We start from the raw sequence: 18,155 nt of genomic DNA, 5'->3' as shown, positions 1-18,155 counted from the left end.
CGGAAGCACTTTTATCAGCATCCTCCTTGTACCTACTATCTGACTTTTTGTTTCACAAAACTTTTTAAGACTCATGTACATATGCTTTCTTTTCCTTCTCGTGCCCCATCAGACTTTGGCCCTCGCCTATCAGTCCTTCAGAATGGACTTGTCAGGTCTATCTAAGACCTATACGTTGCCAAATACAAGACCCACTTTTCTGTCCTTCTCTTTCATAACTTCTGGGAAGTCTGGGAAATAAAAACTATTCTCTCTTCCTTGAAACACTTATTTCTTGGCTTTTATAACACTATCCTCTCTTATTCTTTGTTGTTTGTTCTTCACCTACTCAAACTTTAAATGGTGATGTTCTCCTAAAGTTTGGGGGACACCCTGCACTGTCTCTATAAGACCTCATCCAAGCTTCTCTATAAAATGTTAAAAATTTGACATAATTTTACTACCAAAATATTCTACATCCCAGTAAATCTGACCCATTGACCCATTGCTCATGTCAGAAACTAAGTACTCCCCTAAGTTTTTATCCTTTCTCTCACCCCTTACACTTGATCTATTAAGTCTTATTGATTCTATAACCAAAATATATCTCAATCCACCGAATAATTTTCACTCCCATCTGCCACCACCTTATCAGAACTGCCTCTTCAGTAGTATCTCTATTCCCACACAGATCTCTTCAAACAATTGTTGACATATGAGCCAGGTTTGACTTTCTAAAATATGAATTAGATTAAGTAAATTCTGTATTTTAAGAATTTTCATGGATTGTCACTGCACATCATAGAATAGCTTACTGGGGCCTGCCTGATCTGGCATGAAAGATGATAATGGCAAGATGATGGTAGTTTGGACTAGAATAGTCATAAAAGAGGAGAAAAGAAATAGGTTAAAGAACTGCTTTGATCTTTGCAACTGATATTCACTCTGCATGGCACATTCCCCCCCCCCCCATTTTTATATGATTACCTCCTTTTATCTTTTAGGTAGCAATTTAAGTATCATTTCCTCAGAAATTCTGTCCTTGACAAACTTGCTCATTAATTCATCATTTACTTACTCACCCCACAGATGAATGACTAGTACTTGTGCCAAGCAGCAATGATATGACAGCGAACGAAACAGTACTCTTGTCATGGAGTTTATGTTCAGGACAAGGAGGGGCTGGAAGAGGTCTGACAATAAAAAAGTAAATATATAGTGAATTAGATGGCAGTAAATGGTCAAGAGGAAATAAACTAGGACAACTTAGGATAGAGAGGCAGGATATAAGGTAGATGAGGCAAGGTTCTGTTATAATATTTGAGCAGACTCCTGAAGATCATTAAGGGAACAAGACATGTGGTAGTCTGGTTACTGGACACTTCAGGCAAAGGGAACTATAAAATTGCAGAAATTCTGGGGCAGGCACATGCTTGGGGTATCCAAGAAAGAAGGAGACCCATGTGGTTGAAAAGAGTGTAGGAAGGTAAGCAGTACGAAATGAAGTCTGAAAGATAACAAGGGTTGAGATTGTGTTTGACATTGGAGGCCACTGAGAGAACCCTGCCTCGCTCTGCATGAAATGGAGAGCCACAGGAAAGCTTAGGCAGAGAAGTGCTTTTTCTCAGAGTTGTATTTTTTTAACTTATTTATTTTTTACAGAGACAGAGAGTGAGTCAGAGAGAGGGATAGACAGGGACAGACAGACAGGAAGGAAGAGAAATGAGAAGCATCAATCATTAGTTTTTCATTGTGCGTTGTTGTTCATTGATTGCTTTCTTATATGTGCCTTGACCATGGGCCTTCAGCAGACTGAGTAACCCCTTGCTGGAGCCAGCAACCTTGGGCTCAAGCTGGTGGAATTTTGCTCAAACCAGATGAGCCCGCGCTCAAGCTGGCAACCTCGGGGTCTCGAACCTGGGTCCTCTGCATCCCAGTCTGATGTTCTATCCACTGCGCCACCGCCTAGTCAGGCTCAGAGTTGTATTTTTAAATGATTATCTATAGTGCTAAAATTCTTGGAAAAAAATCATGGAATTAGGATTAATTAGAAAGCTGAGGCAATGATCCAGGTGAGTGAGTGGCTGTTGATAACCTACAGTTAACCATATTAATGAGGGTCTCCTATTATCTGGTTTGACCACAAAAGGTTGGTAGCAAAACAAGTGACAAAAAGAAAACAAAAAATTCTAAGCAATTTAAAAAAACAACATTTAAAAAGAAATTGGAGGCCCCGGCCGGTTGGCTCAGCGGTAGAGCGTTGGCCTGGCGTGTGGGGGACCCGGGTTCGATTCCAGGCCAGGGCACATAGGAGAAGCGCCCATTTGCTTCTCCACCCCGCCCCCCTCCTTCCTCTCTGTCTCTCTCTTCCCCTCCCGCAGCTAAGGCTCCATTGGAGCAAAGATGGCCCGGGCGCTGGGGATGGCTCCTTGGCCTCTGCCCCAGGCGCTAGAGTGGCTCTGGTCGCGGCAGAGCGACGCCCCAGAGGGGCAGAGCATCGCCCCCTGGTGGGCAGACCAGCGCCCCTGGTGGGCGTGCCAGGTGGATCCCGGTCGGGCGCATGCAGGAGTCTGTCTGACTGTCTCTCCCCGTTTCCAGCTTCAGAAAAATACAAAAAATTTTTAAAAATTTAAAAAAAATAAAAAGAAATTGGAAAACGAGCACTAAGCAATAGACTAAATTCAAATCTCGTTATAAAATGTCTTGAAAAAACTCAAGTATCATAAAGACAAATGGAGGACATTGTATTAGTCAAAAAGTTTGAAATTCATAACAGTTTATGAGCATGTGCCTGGTGATTGAGTTCAAATAAGACAAATTTCAGCTGTCCCCTAGGACTTACTTTTCCTAATTTTTACAAACACAGCTTAATTATGACAAACTCAGTATATCCCAGTCTGTGCCATGCCTGTGTCCCAGTCATCTTCCCTCATATAAAACCTAGGATGGTCCCTGACTCAAGAGCTTTCCCAGACAGCTTACAATGTCTAGTGTCAATTCTTATCTAGGCTCATGTCTGGTTGGACCCAGAATGTAATGTGTCACATCTTTCAAAGGAAAATACTGCATTCACATTAGTAGATATCACTTCTAAAATGAATGCCAGTTTCTGCTTGATAAGTCACTGACCTGGGTTTCTCAGTTTCTTTTGCTCACATTTTAAATGGGGTTCACCCAGAGGTAGACTCTGAGACAGACTTGGAGGACAACACAGAGGCAGAGGGCAGGCGAAGACACCACTGGGAGGGACTGGGGAAGTAGGACAGGAAAGGGAAAGCAGCCAATCAAATTGTGATCAGGCCCTGGCCAGTTGTCTCAGCAGTAGAGCATCGAGCTGGCACATGGAAGTCCCAGATTCGGTTGCTGCTAAGGCACAAAAGAAAGGCTTCTCTCCCCCCCCCCCCCCCACAGCCATGGCTCTTCTGGTTTGTACCCAGCTTTCATGGACACTGAGGATGGCTCCATGGAGCCTATACCTCAGATGCTAAAACTAGCGTGGTTGCGAGCATGGCCCCAGATGGGTAGAGCATCAGCCCCAGACAGGGTTTGCCAGGTGGATATCGGTTGGGGCACATGTGGGAGTCTGTCTCTCTATCTCCCCTACTCTCACTTAAAAAATAAATAAAAAAAGAAGGAAAGAAATGTACTATCAGCCAGCTATCACCATGAGCAAGTGAAGATCAGTCCTCCTGGGGGAAACCCTGGGAACCAGTATAGTTTATCTCAGGCACTGTAGAGTTAAACCATCCCAGGATAGAAGGAAATGGTGTATTTAGACACCAGCCACCACCAATTAATAGCTAGGGGCTGCCTCTGGGGACAGAATTCCTTGTTACTTCTGTACAGGTGGGCAAAGTGGCTATGGCACCAGTGAAGCAAAGGTACACAAGCATTGACAGGATTTGGGTATGTTGGCACAGAAATGATAAGGGTGAAATATGGAGAGAGCACCCTCAGGTCTGTCACAATCATTGGCATATTCTGCAGCACTCTGTGGTCAAATATGCCGCAAGAAACATCAGAGTTTTCTGATTTGGCAGGCCTTTTTTGAACATTTCACAGACATAAGCTAAAATATTGCCAGATTGGTTAATAAAACCTAATGGTATAAAATAAGAAAGTCTTAGGTCCCCCTTATAATTAATAATAAACCTTTATGTATTGTGTCATTTATGTTAACTAGATGCTTATACCCATAGAGTGTTTAGACATATTCTCCTATGATACATAATTTAGTTTTACTGTTACACAGTTAGGAGTGACCTTAATAGAGAATTGGTTTTCATGTCTATTTACTTCCAGAAAGAAGAGCTATGAATCAAAGTCATCATGTTTTGTAGACGTAAGCCCAAAATTTAATAACATATTTCTAACAATACCATGACAATTCACTCAGTCTCTAAGACATGCTCTTGCACCTAGCTTATTTATAAAGGTACATTCAAAAATTCTCTTGTAATTAGTTGGATACAGAAGTAATTAAATAGTAAATTTTGAATTAATGTGTAATGCACAGAGGTCAGCACAGTGACAAGCAAACACTCAATAATTATTTCTTGAATACATAGATAAATGCTACTGATTCACTACTCAATATTTCTAAAATCCATCCTTGCATTGATAGTCTGTGTGAGAACTGAGCCCCCAGATTCTATCACATTGCTTATCTAATTCCCACCATTCCAATAAAACTTCTTTTTCTGAATTTTCTTTGGCACAACAGTGTCTCTTCTCAAAGACTAGAACATGTTTAGTAAAACGTATGTTCGTGATAAATATTCTCACTAAATTATGAGTAGACTTTCTTAAGTTTATACAAACTAGAAAATTCAAAAAAGAAATATCATTCTCAATGGTGCAATATTAAAAGCTTTCTCTATTAAGTAGAGATTTAAAATAATAATGTTCATTATCAAAGTTGCATTTAATATTTTACTAACCATTCAAAGGTAGAGGGAAAAGCTTATAGAAATTGGAAAGAAAGAAAAAAAATAAATTAAGTAATTGCATAGTTACAACAATTTTGTTAAACCAATATATTTTTTTTAATTTTATTAAATTTATTGGTTAATAAGTTTATATATAGGTTCCAAGTGTACAATTCTGTAATACATTATCTATATATTGCATCGTATGTTTACCACCTAAAATCAAGTCTTTTGTTACCTTTCATTTGACGCTCTTTACCCGTTTTTACCTTACTCCTCTTCCATTAAACTTCTTCTACAATCACCGTACTGTTGTCTGTGACTATGAGTTTTTGTTTGTCTGTAGTGTTTGTTTATTTGGCTAAACCCTTATTTTTAATTTAATGTCTGGGTTTAATAAAATTGCTGTATACCAAGATCAAAAGTCAAAGTCAATTGTATTTCTATATGAAAGAAAATAAATGTTAGAAACTACAATTAAAGAAAACGTCATTTATACTAGTACTAAAGAATAAGCCTCAAAAAGGTCTTTGTAAGACCTTCAACAGTGAAATAAAACTTTATTAAATAAATATTAAAATACAAAAAGATGTTCCTTGTTCACACATTCCAATACATGGCTCAAAATTGGAATTCTGACAATTCTTCCAGTTTATTTAAAAATATTGTGCAATCTTAATCAAATTCTCAGTTTGCTTGTGAAACAGATTTTAAAATGTACAGGAAATACTATTGGCCAAGAATAGTCAAAGCACTCTAAAAAAGAACAAAGAGGAAGAACTTGCTCTATCGATAGCAAGATTTATAGTAAAGCTACGCAATTAAAACAGCTTAGGACTAACATAAGAATAAACAAATACACAAAAGGAGAGAGAGATACTAAAATCAGATACCCACTATTATGCATACTTTATTTTTTTAATATCTTATTTGTATACCATTGATTTGATGCACACATTCAAATTTCCTATAATTGACAGTGCAGAAAGCAGTTCAGAAACATACTTTTTCCATTGAATATACCAGAAAATAAAGGCCATATATAAAAATTAAAGATAAAATTGATCCTATGCCATTCACAAAAATTAAATCTAGATGACTTAGAAACTGTGAAGGGCAATGGCAATATTTTATAAATATGAAAACTTCTTTAAAATAAGACATCTGAGCATTAACCATAAAAGAAAAAATGAAATACAAAGGATTGAAAATAATATGAAGAACTGTACACCAAAAAAATTAGACAACCTAGATGAAATGGACAAATTTCTTGAAACATATAATCTTTCAAAAATCAATATGGAAGAATCAGAAAACCTAAACAGACTGATTACAACAAACGAGATTTAAACAGTTATCAAAAAACTCCCAACAAACAAAAGTCCTGGGCCAGATGGCTTCACAGGTGAATTTTACCAAATATTCAAGGAAGAACTAATTCTTATCCTTCTCAAGCTATTTCAAAAAATTAAAGAGGAAGGAAGACTTCCAAGCTCCTTTGGTGAGGCGAGCATAATCCTCTTTCCAAAACCAGGCAAAGACACTACAAAGAAAGAAAATTATAGGCCAATATTCCTGATGACTTTAGATGCTAAAATTCTCAATGAAATATTAGCAAACTGGATCTAGCAATACATGAAAAAAATCATACATCATGATCATGTGGGATTTATTCTGGGGAGGCAATGCTGGTACAATATTCGCAAATCAATCAATGTGATTCATTACATAAACAAAAGGAAGGAGAAAAATCACATGATAATATCAATAGATGCAAAAAAGGCATTTGATAAAATCCATCACCCATTTATGATCAAAACTCTCAGCAAAGTGGGAATACAGGGATCACTCCTCAACATGATAAAGGTCATCTATGACAAACCCACAGCCAACATCAAATTCAATGGGCAACAATTAAAAGATATCACCTTAAGATCAGGAATAAGGCAGCCCCCTTTCACCACTCTTATTCAACATAATTCTGGAAGTTCTAGCTGCAGCAATCAGAGAAAAAGAAGAAATAAAAGGCATCCAAACTGGAAAAGAAGAAGTAAAACTATCATTATTTGCTGATGACATGATACTGTACATAGAAATCCCTAAAGTCTCAGTCAAAAAACTACTAGTCCTAATAAATGAATTCAGCAAGGTGGCAGGATATAAAAATTAATATTCAGAAATCAGAGGCATTTTTATACACCAACAATAAATTGTTTGAAAGAGAAATTAAGGAAACTATCTCCTTCACTCTTGCAACAAAAAAAATAAAGAAAGAAAGAATCTAGGAGTAAATTTAACCAAGGAGGTAAAGAACTTGTACTCAGAAATTTATAAAACATTGATAAAAGAAATCAAGGAAGATATAAACAAGTGGAAGCATATACTGTGTTCAGGGATAAGAAAAACAAACATCATTAAAATATCTATATTGCCTAAAGCAATCTATAAATTCAATGCAATTCCTATTAAAATACCAATGGCATACTTCAAAGATATAGAACAAATATTCCAAAAATGTATATGGAACCAAAAAAAGAACATGAGTAGCCTCTGCAATCTTGAAAATGAAGAATAAAGTGGGTGGTACCACACTTCCTTATATCAAGTTATACCACAAGGCCATTGTACTTAAAACAGCTTGGTACTGGCATAAGAACAGGCATACAGATCAACAGAACAGAACAGAAAACCCAGAAATAAACTCACGCCTTTATGGTCATTTGATATTTGGCAAAGATGGTAAGAGCATGCAATGGAGTAAAGACAGCCTCTTTAACAAATGGTGTTGGGAAAATTGGACAGCTACCTGCAAAGAAAATGAAACTAGACCACCAACTTACACCATTCACAAAAATAAACTCAAAATGGATAAAAGACTTAAATGTAAGTCATGAAACCATAAACATCTTGGAAGAACACATAGACAGTAGGCTCTTCAACATCTCTCACAGCAATATATTTGCTGATTTATCTCCAAGGGCAAGTGAAATAAAGGATAGGATGAACAAATGGGACTATATCACACTAAAAAGCTTTGCACAGCTAAAGACACTATAACAAAATAAAAAGATAACCCACACAATGGGAGAACATATTCAACAATACACCTGATAAGGGGTTAATAACCAAAATTTATAAAGAACTTGTAAAACTCAACATCAGGAAGATAAATAATCCAATCAAAAAATGGGCAAAAGAAATAAATAGACTCTCCTCCAAAAAGGATATTCAAATAGCCAATAGGCATATGAAAAAATGTTCAACATCACTAATCATCAGAGAAATGAAAATTAAAAGCACAATGAGATATCACCTCACGCTGTCAGAATGGTGCTCATTAACAAATCAACACACAATAAGTGCTGGTTAGGGTGTGGAGAAAAGGGAACCCTCCTGCACTGCTGGTAGGAATCCAGACTTGTACAGCCACTGGAAAAACAATATGGAGTTTCATCAGGAAATTAAAAATGGATGTGCTGTTTGACCCAGCTATCCCACTTTTAGGAATATATCCTAAGAATATCAAATCACTGATTCAAAAGAAGAAATGCAACCCCATGTTTATGGCAGCATTGTTTACAATAGCCAAGATCTGGAAACAGCCCACTCATCAGTGGATGAGTGGATTAAAAAGCTGCGGTACATATACAGAATGGATTACTACACAGCCATGAAAAAGGCAATTTTAGCTTTTGTGACAACATAGATGGACCTGGAGACTACTATGTTAAGTGAAATAAGTCAGGCAGAGAAAGAAAAATATTATATGACCCTATTCATATGAGGAATCTAATGAACAATGTGAACTAAGGAACAGAATAGAGGCAGAGGTGGGATCAAAGGGACCAGAGGGAAAGAAGAAGAGAGGATGGGATCAGAGAAGGGAAAGGGATTAGTGAAATTATATAAACATAACACAGAGACAGAACAGGACAGCAAATCTTGGAGAGAAGAGGGTAGGACATTGGGGGGGAGGGGGCAAAGGGGCTATCAAGGGGAACATGGGGTGGGGGAGCTATATTTGATGGGACACTTGAATCTATGTAAACACAATAAATTAAAATAAAAAAATAAAAAATGATAATAAACTTGACTATTTAAAAAATAAGAATTTCTATTTCTTTTAAGATCATTTTTAAAAGAGGACAGGCTACACAGTGAGTGAAAATATTTGCAATGCATTTATCCAACAACACATAGATATGTATGCCATAAAGAACTGCAAACTAATTATTTTTAAAGAGAACAATCTAATTAAAAATGGGAAAAGACTCCAATGTGCATTTAATAAAAGAAAAATATCCAAATCGTCAATAAATATATGCAAAGATATTGAGCCCAGACTGGGTGGTGGCACAGTGGATAGAGCGTCAAACTGAGATGTGAAGGACCCAGGTTCGAGACCCCGAGGTCGCCAGCTTGAGCGCAGGCTCATCTGGTTTGAGCAAAAACCTCGTCAGCTTGGACCCAAGGTTGCTGGCTCGAGCAAGGGGTTACTTGGTCTGCTGTAGCCTCATGGTCAAGGCACATATGAGAAAGCCATCAATGAACAACTAAGGTGTCCCAACGAAAACCTGATCATTGATGCTTCTCATCTCTCTTTGTTCCTGCCTGTCTGTCACTATCTGTCCCTCTTTCTGACTCTCTCTCTCTCTCTGTCTCTGTAAAAAAAAAAAAAAAAAGATATTCAGCCCAAAATAATCAGGAAAATGAATATAAGGTACAATTACTTATCCTACAAAATGGCTAAAATTTAAAGTTTGAGAGTACTTTTTTTTTTTTCGTTCTGAAGCTGGAAACGGGGAGAGACAGTCAGACAGACTCCCGCATGCGCCCCACCGGGATCCACCCGGCACGCCCACCAGGGGCTACGCTCTGCCCACCAGGGGGCGATGCTCTGCCCTTCCGGGGGGTCGCTCTGTCGCGACCAGAACCACTCCAGCGCCTGGGGCAGAGGCCAAGGAGCCACGCCTGGGCCATCTTTGCTCCAGTGGAGCCTCAGCTTCGGGAGGGGAAGAGAGAGACAGAGAGGAAGGAGGGAGTGGGTGGAGAAGCAAATGGGCGCTTCTCCTATGTGCCCTGGCCGGGAACTGAACCCGGGTCCCCCGCACACCAGGCTGACGCTCTACCGCTGAGCCAACTGGCCAGGGCCAAGTTTGAGAGTACTTTGGGGGTCAGTGTTATTGAGCAAGAATGCAGGCTAGCCTCATTTTAGACTTCAAACTTTCAGAACTATAAGATGATGAACTTGTGTTGTTTTCAGTCACTAGGTTTTTAACAATATGTTACCACAGTAATAAAGAGCTAAGAGATAGCAGGATTATTTATAATAGCCTGTTTTATGTAAAAAATATAATCATTCTCAACTGAAAAAAAATTAAGTAGAAAATAGCTGCCACTTATAAGACAGAGGTTAATTTCTCTTACATACAAACAGTGTTTATAAATCAATGATAAAGACATCAGTGACACAGTGGGGTAAAGGGAGTGTTCCACCAAAAGGCACAAAGACGGAACCTTCTCCCCCATGATGAGATGCTAATCTTATCATAGTTTGTAAAGAGCCAGTGTTTACCTGTTGCCATTTCTCCGTGGGCCACCCATAGGCCGAGGTTAATATCCCTGGCAGTAGTTCTTAAGCTTCCACCTGCAATCTCAGACTTCGCCAGAAAGCACAGTAAAAATGAATTAATTCTGTTCCAACCCCAGAAATTCTGACTCAGCAACTCTGGGGTGAAGAATTTGCATCTTCTGCAAATTGAACCATAGGATTTTTGGTGCACGTGGTCCAAAAAATATATTTCAAAAGGCACTGCCTAGCTCTTGACTCTCTCAGTCCCAAACTTCAGCCCAGCTCACTCAGAGTCTGCCAGAAGCATTTTGCCAAAGAGGGGCACTGCCACAGCCATCAAAGTAGCCAGAGTAACATCTTAGTAATTATCACATTATGGAACTGCTGCCACTGAGGTCATGACCAAGAGTCAGGGGACACACTAAGATGACATTTTGGGGGATAAGTATGCAGCAAGTATGTAATAAGTATGTAAGTAATACACTTGAATTAAAATAAAATAAAATTAAATAAAGCCAAGTGATTTTTTTGTGCACATGTTTGAATGACTCCCATATCAAGGACATGGAGTCACAGAGAATCAACAAGGCACTCTGTCAGGGTGTATGATTTTAGGGTGTCAACTAACATCATCCTTATGGTATTGACATAACTCTTTAGGAAACTGACATTTAATCTCCATGATTTTTAACACCACACTAAATAACCTGGTTTGTTGGCACCCTTGTCGCTATACATAAATTGGCTTTAATGAGGAGGCAGGTTGTTTATCTTCAGTGCCATTATCTTAAGGCGAACAGTCAGGCATGTATTCACAGTGACTGCTCTAGGTCAAAGCCAAGGCAAGTCTTGTTTACCTTTTGTCCATCTCCCAAGTCTCATGCCAATGAAAATCTTTTTGTCTGAGTCAACTATAGAACCCACTTGCCTACTGTATTTGGCAAACATAGTTTAGGACCATAAACATTTTTAAAATTTCCCTTCCTCTAATACCTGTTTTCAAGAAATAGAACTGCCCTTTATACTTAAATAATATCTGCCATTAGCCCTAAACCATAATTTGATGAAAAACTTTGCCCTAAAATCATTTTCATACTATTTGGCCTGTACATATTACATTTTTTTTCCCGAAAAGAATCTATACTGCAATACATTGAATTATCTGTTTTCTATGACATTTCTTTCAAAATATGTGTTAGGGCACTTACTATGTTTTAGATAGATACAATGTAGAGCATGAAAATGGTTCACTACTTTGAAAACAATATGAGACAGTATTACAGAAGCGCAAGAACAATAATTAAATATCACGAGTATCCCTGAAATTCAATGTACACTTTCACAAAAGCAAATGAAATGCTATTGGTTTGATATCAAACATAAATAGGACAAACATAAACAATAGGATAAAATTTTGCTTGCAGAGCCAGTTATTAAGCTCAGTAATTAGGTAAACTATAAAATATGTACCATTTTTTTAAGATAATGTTCAGTCATCAAATATTTTCTATTTTTCCTTCAAATATCTAGCCAATACTTTCTAGTGGTTTGATACTTACATACATTGACTATAAATCAGGAGGTAGAACTCTTTCCCTATCTTTAGCACTAATAAACTGTATCTATACCTATAACATGCATAGGAAAGAAGTTAGAGAGGAAAAGATTGGATTTGATTATCTCTAGGGTATGTTTAAGCATTCCAATTTCAATTTCATGCTCTGCTTCTACACTGGCTGGTACCCCACAAGAGAAACTGAAGTAGTTGCTATTTACCTATCTATCTAAGCTCAGAACTGTGATCAAGTTTAAAGAGGGTTTAAATTAAAATCCTTTGAGGATTCTACTTTGAGATCATCCCTCCAACTGTCTCAAGTTGTAGGCACAAATGAGGTGCCAGGGCATCAGGAGGCCACTTCTCAGTCATTGCAGACTGTCGATATCTCCTCATTATGGTAGTCTCCAGATTCAAATTCTAGGGACCGTGAACTCAGGACTTATGGGGAAATCTGGAGGAATCACCTAAATGATTTAGCACCTATTTCTATTGTTTGTTGTTTCTTTTCTTTGAGATTCATGCTAAGAATAGTAACTCATGTAGACTAAAATTTTTATATTTCAAAAGTATTGATAATAAACCAACCACATATAAACAAAAAGAGTGGAAACACTTATAAAATATCTCCATCAGATGCAGCAGATGAAGAATATTATTTTCCCCTTGTGAAAAACAATAACATATAGTAATTTACACCAGTTTTATTATTCCCTTAGCCTAATTAAATTATTCTAATTCCACATTAACTGAAATAAAACAAAAATAATTTTCTTCAGCTTAATAAACAATGGTCAACTGTCCATACAATGTATCTTAGTGTAATACACTATTAGAGGTTGCCTCACAGCCTTGCTTGGAAGTCGTTATGGAAATAAAACCATCATGAGAGTCACTGACTTCTCCCAGATCCCTTAGTCTTTTCTTCAGTTCTGAATGACCCATTGTTTATAGCCATGAATCTACTAAAGAATCCCTGTTGGATTCACCCATTCTTTACTGTTCTGCAGTGACTACCATAGCAATCAAAGGTCTCTCACATTTATTTCTCCTTGATGGCCCAGAGCATAGACCTAGAAATACTGAAACTTCTACCATCCTCTCATATTCCAAAAAGAATTTTATGTATATGATAAACTGGGTGGAACATAGAAAGAGGATATCAGCCAGTTATTTTTAAGCCTTTTATTTGAGATACTTTGTATTTTCCCCATGTTTCTATCATTCAAATCTTAAACAGCATTACACATTAAATTTCCACAAGACACAAACCATCTCCAGAGTTCTTTGTGGTATGTTTCTAGAGATAGGAAATATATACAGTTAGCCAAAGAATATCCTCATTCACCAATCCAGTGCAAATTCTTTTATTATTTATTTATTTATTTATTTATTTATTTATTTATACATATTTATTTATTGTGACAGAGACAGAGAGAGGTTGAGAGAGGGAAAGACAGACAGGAAGAGAAAGAGATGAGAAGCATCAATTCTTTGTTGTGGCACCTTAGTTATTTATTCATTGATTGCTTTCTCATACGTGCCTTGACCAGGGGGCTACAGCAGACCCAGTGACCCCTTGCTCAAGCCAGCGACCTTGGGCTCAAGCTGGTGAGCTGTGCTAAAACCAGATGAGCCCACGCTCAAGCCGGTGACCTCGGGGCTTAGAGCCTGGGTCCTCCGCATCCCAGTCCAATGCTCCATCCACTGCACCACTGCCTGGTCAGGTTTATAGTCCTTCTTTATTGTAAAATAAGTAAACGGTTTTATAGAACAATAAAAACCAAAGGTCACAACGCAGTTATAGCCAATAAGAAGGTCTTTGGTAAGCTGGCAGGAGAGATCCACTTCTCACCACCCTGTCTCTTGCAGCAGCACTATTTGTACTTCTCATACACAGAGAAGCAACAGGAAAAGACTGCTCCACTCCAAAAGCCTGAAGCTCACTCGCACTATTGTTAGAGGAGATATATATATATATATATATATATATATATATATATATATATATATATATATATATATATAATCTCTCAAGGGCAAAAATAATTCATGCTATTCTGACCTAGATAAAAAAGACAAATTTTCTATTATTAATACAATTGTCACATTTCAAAGTGCTGGGCAAAAATTCATGAAAATAAAAAATGACAAAAGCTCAGTTGGATATAAAAGTTACAGAATTTTTTTAAACGCTTATATACTCAAGCGTAGCTTTCCATACCTCTTGGTTTAAAGTTCTATCTAAAACATAACGAAATAGTGGGTTAATAAACCATCCAGTGAATATAGGTCTGTTAGCATTCTAGACAATCTTGAGAACTACCTAGAGACAAAATTTAAACATGATGCACATACTTTATCTGGTCAGGTTAGATATTTTTGAATTAGGCAGATATGCCCCAATACATAAGATTTGGCTTGGGCAGGTATATCCCTATGCTACCCTTTTGTAACAATTCATTGTTTCTTGTTGCTTGTATATAATTTCCTGCTCTCTCATAAATATCTCAACATATAATTCATTTCTCTTTATTTCAGGGTACTATGTCAGCCCTCTAATTGCCTTGACTCTTTCTATGCTGCCCAAAATGCTAAACTAAGGTTCTCAAGACACTAAGTGCTATTTGGAATACATTCCATTGCTGGAAATAGAGCCCGCCTTGTTTCTGAATTGCAGTGATGGGGCAGTGAGAAAAAGATACAGTCTCCCTTTAGAATTATCCAGACAACCCATATTAATGATTGGAGAGAACATTTAACTACATTTTCTTTGTGTGTTTGTTGAGGTTGCTGCCAGTCTATAATTTTTTTCATGAGGAAATTATATCTTATTCTAGACCTATACTAACAAAGGACAGGAGAGAAATTAAACAGGGAAATGAATTTCAGAAATATTCAGATGCTGCTCTAGTTTCTTTCCCTTAAAATCTCTGGTTTCTCATTTCAGTTTCTTCTTAATAAAGCTTTATAATGGCTTAAAACATGTTCCCACTGTATGTACTTTCTTTCTTTTTTTTTTTTTCTGAAGTTGGAAACAGGGAGGTAGTCAGACAGATTCCCGCATGCGCGCGGCCGGAATCCACCGGGCATGCCCTCCAGGGGGCGATGCTCTGCCCATCTGGGTTGTTGCTCTGTTGCAACCAGAGCCATTCTAGCACCTGAGGCAGAGGCCATGGAGCCATCCTCAGTGCCCGGGCCCACTTTGCTCCAATAGAGCCTTGGCTGCCGGAGGGGAAGAGAGAGAGAGGAAGGAGAGGGGGAGGGGTGGAGAACCAGATGGGTAGTTCTCCTGTGTGCCCTGGCCGGGAATCAAACCTGGGACTCCTGCATGCCAGGCTGACCCTCTACCATTGAGCCAACCGGCCAGGGCCTCTTTTTTTTTTTTTAACCAGTGGAAATGCCATGAAGAGTGAGCAAGCACTGTATTGTGGTTACCTTAGAACAAGGTAGTTAATGTTATATAAATTTGACTGTATACTCAGGAAAAAGAGCTGCTAAAACAAACATAGTGAAATCGGAACATCTTTAAAATTAAAGAATGCAGTTTCATTAAAATACTTGTTTTGGAGGGAGGCAGGAATAACCTGAATTAAGAGATGGGAGTTTCATTACTGTCTCTTTCTCCCTACACTATACTGCAAGCCTGCTACTTTTCACTTCTGCTCACAGAGTCATTCCTTGAAGTTGGTTTGGTAGTGGACATGTGAGTGTGTCTGTGTGTGTGTGTGTGTGTGTGTGTGTGTGTATGCGCTCGCTGTCAGTATATGTAATTTTGCTTTTACAATGTTGGCAGCAAGAAGAAGCCTACTAATTTTATTCAGCATGATGATAGGCCCTAGCATTTTAATTATTTTTCATGTTGTGAGTAATTTATTATTCATTGGGTATCTTCCCTGTAAATCTTGTCTTCACTCTGTAAGATTTTTCTTTGGTGTCCAACAAAGGGTTTCATTGCAATAAGAATCAAGGTGTGTCCATGTTCTTCCCCAGAGCCCAAACAATGCCAGCCTTCCAGACTGGCCGAGGAGTTTAGGGTGGGGAATCAGAGTCATTATAGAACATCTTCATTCCTCTGACCAGAGAGAACCAGGGTAAGCACCCATGCCTTCCTAAAAGGGCATCTCGAAGCACGTCTTGGTGCACAGCTGAATTCAGGACCCAGAGGACTACTACTAAAATCGAATCTCATCTGGATTTGTGTGCAAGACAAACCCAAAGGAATGGATTGGCTCCTTTTCAAGAACATTTGCATTTTAATGGTAAGTAGAATTTAAAGACTAGGGAGGGAGATACAGCCCTGAAGCCTTGTTTGCTCTGACTGTTTTTAGACCTCCTACATGGGATTAATTTATTTTTAAACCCCTTCTGGCAAAGACAGTTCAAGTTCACCATCTTGTGATTTCAAAGGACTCTCCACACTTAAGAGATTTAAGGCTGTGGAGAAGCAGAGTGAGAATCTAGCTGCATTAGAGTTAACTAGCGTCAGAGACACAATCTATTTCAGATTACATGCCAGAACAATTCTAAAATTTATAATCAGAAATAAAATAATTTTTCTATTTTATTAACTATATTTCTTATACTTAAATCAGAAGGTCACTGTCAAAATTTCCAGTGCAAATGGGTTCTAAACTTGTAGGGAATTAAGTGGATCAAGCCTATCTCTTTTAAATAGTTATTTCCCTGTGCGTTTCTTTCAATGTGGATAAATGTTAGCTAGGTCCAATTACATAGCAACTAACTATGAAATATTTAAGTCATATGAGTATTTTTCTGGTCAGAAGTGGCAAAAGAAAAATAAAGAAAATCAAGCTATCAATAAAAAACTTCTGAAATTATTAAAGCATTTCTATAGTTCAAGAAGGAAACATTTAGATGATGTTTCTTTACAGTAAACATGACATTCTGTATATTAAATTACTTTCTTCCAATCTCTTGGTGCCCAAGGCATGAGTGTTTTCTAGATAGGCATTATGCATACTGGGTGTCCTATCCTTAAAGGAGGTAAGACAACTCCTAATACAAGGTCCTTAGAGGAACAAAGACCAGTTTGGCCAATTCAATTAGAAAAGTCTATTTAAAGAATTAACTAAGCTGAGTTACATTAGATTAGAGTTAAGTCTTTTGATGGTCAAATGACAGAACAATTCAATCTGATTTGTCGATCTCTAAATTTACTTCTTGAATATCCCAAGGTAGAAATAACTGTTTAATACCCCAATTCATAAATCTACTCATCAACTTTTGGTACCAGTGAACATGATACAAAAAATGCGTTTCCTTTTTCCTTCTTTGCAATTTTTAAAGTAAACCAAATATTTATCTCCTGTCTACATAATAAATAGCTATTTCATAGCCACTCATTTTGTGTTGGATGCTATGCTAGGTACTGGAGACAAAAAAAAAATGAATAAAATATTCCTTATATTTTAAAAAACAGTTAAAAATAAGTGAAAAGATAAGAGGATTGAATTATTAAGAAATTGTACTTTTTTTTCAAAGCAAATAAAGGTAAATAACCTATAATTGGCTACACCTCAGTCTCCCAGAAATGTCCACAGTGGTGCTACAACATAAGTTTGGGAAGTGATTTCCACCTTATGATTAGGGTGGCATTATATAGACTACACCTGAGCATTGGTTCTACAAGGGCAGAGGGCAGCTGAAGCTGGACAGACGTGGGAATACACCATGTCCAGTTGGTCTAGCAGGTACCATTCGAGAGTTCAAGTTTAAGAACTCCAAAAGTAGTGTAGGAACCTAATGTTGCCAAAGGCACACAGCCCAGGCTTGGAAAAAAACAGTGATAGAACATTCCATTCTCTGAGCTTGAGAGACTGATTATTAAACAAAACCATTATTGAGAAATATTTATAAATGAAACAGTCCAAATAGATGTGCAATGCCTTGTTATAATGATCATCATTTAGTTACATTACTGAAGGAAGAGGGAAGAATGTGATTTTATCTTTAATAAAACTCAAGAATTATCAGTATATAACTCTTACTACATTTCTCTGGGCTATCTTCATGCCTTGACTCAGATAAACCTTTTGTTTTCTTATTGTAAGAGTAAGCGCTTTGAGGCAACTTCTGTGTACTAAATTTTGCCTCCTAT

The 18,155-nt window shown here is 37.7% G+C and overlaps 1 protein-coding gene across 1 annotated transcript in view; it reads left to right on the top strand.

The window, feature by feature from the left end:
* The first annotated feature begins 16,149 nt into the window (after nt 1-16,149).
* DSG4 (desmoglein 4) overlaps nt 16,150-18,155 on the top strand; it is a 40,394-nt gene continuing 38,388 nt past the window's right edge. Inside the window, exon 1 of the mRNA XM_066352899.1 lies at nt 16,150-16,296. Coding sequence (XP_066208996.1) covers nt 16,258-16,296 — 39 coding nt within the window. The 5' untranslated portion in view covers nt 16,150-16,257. The remainder of the gene's footprint in view (nt 16,297-18,155) is intronic.

This window comes from Saccopteryx leptura, chromosome 11 (assembly GCF_036850995.1).
Source record: "Saccopteryx leptura isolate mSacLep1 chromosome 11, mSacLep1_pri_phased_curated, whole genome shotgun sequence".
Lineage (NCBI taxonomy): Eukaryota > Metazoa > Chordata > Mammalia > Chiroptera > Emballonuridae > Saccopteryx > Saccopteryx leptura.
The sequence above is the reverse complement of the archived record's forward strand: the minus strand, read 5'-3'. Positions and strand labels throughout refer to the sequence as shown.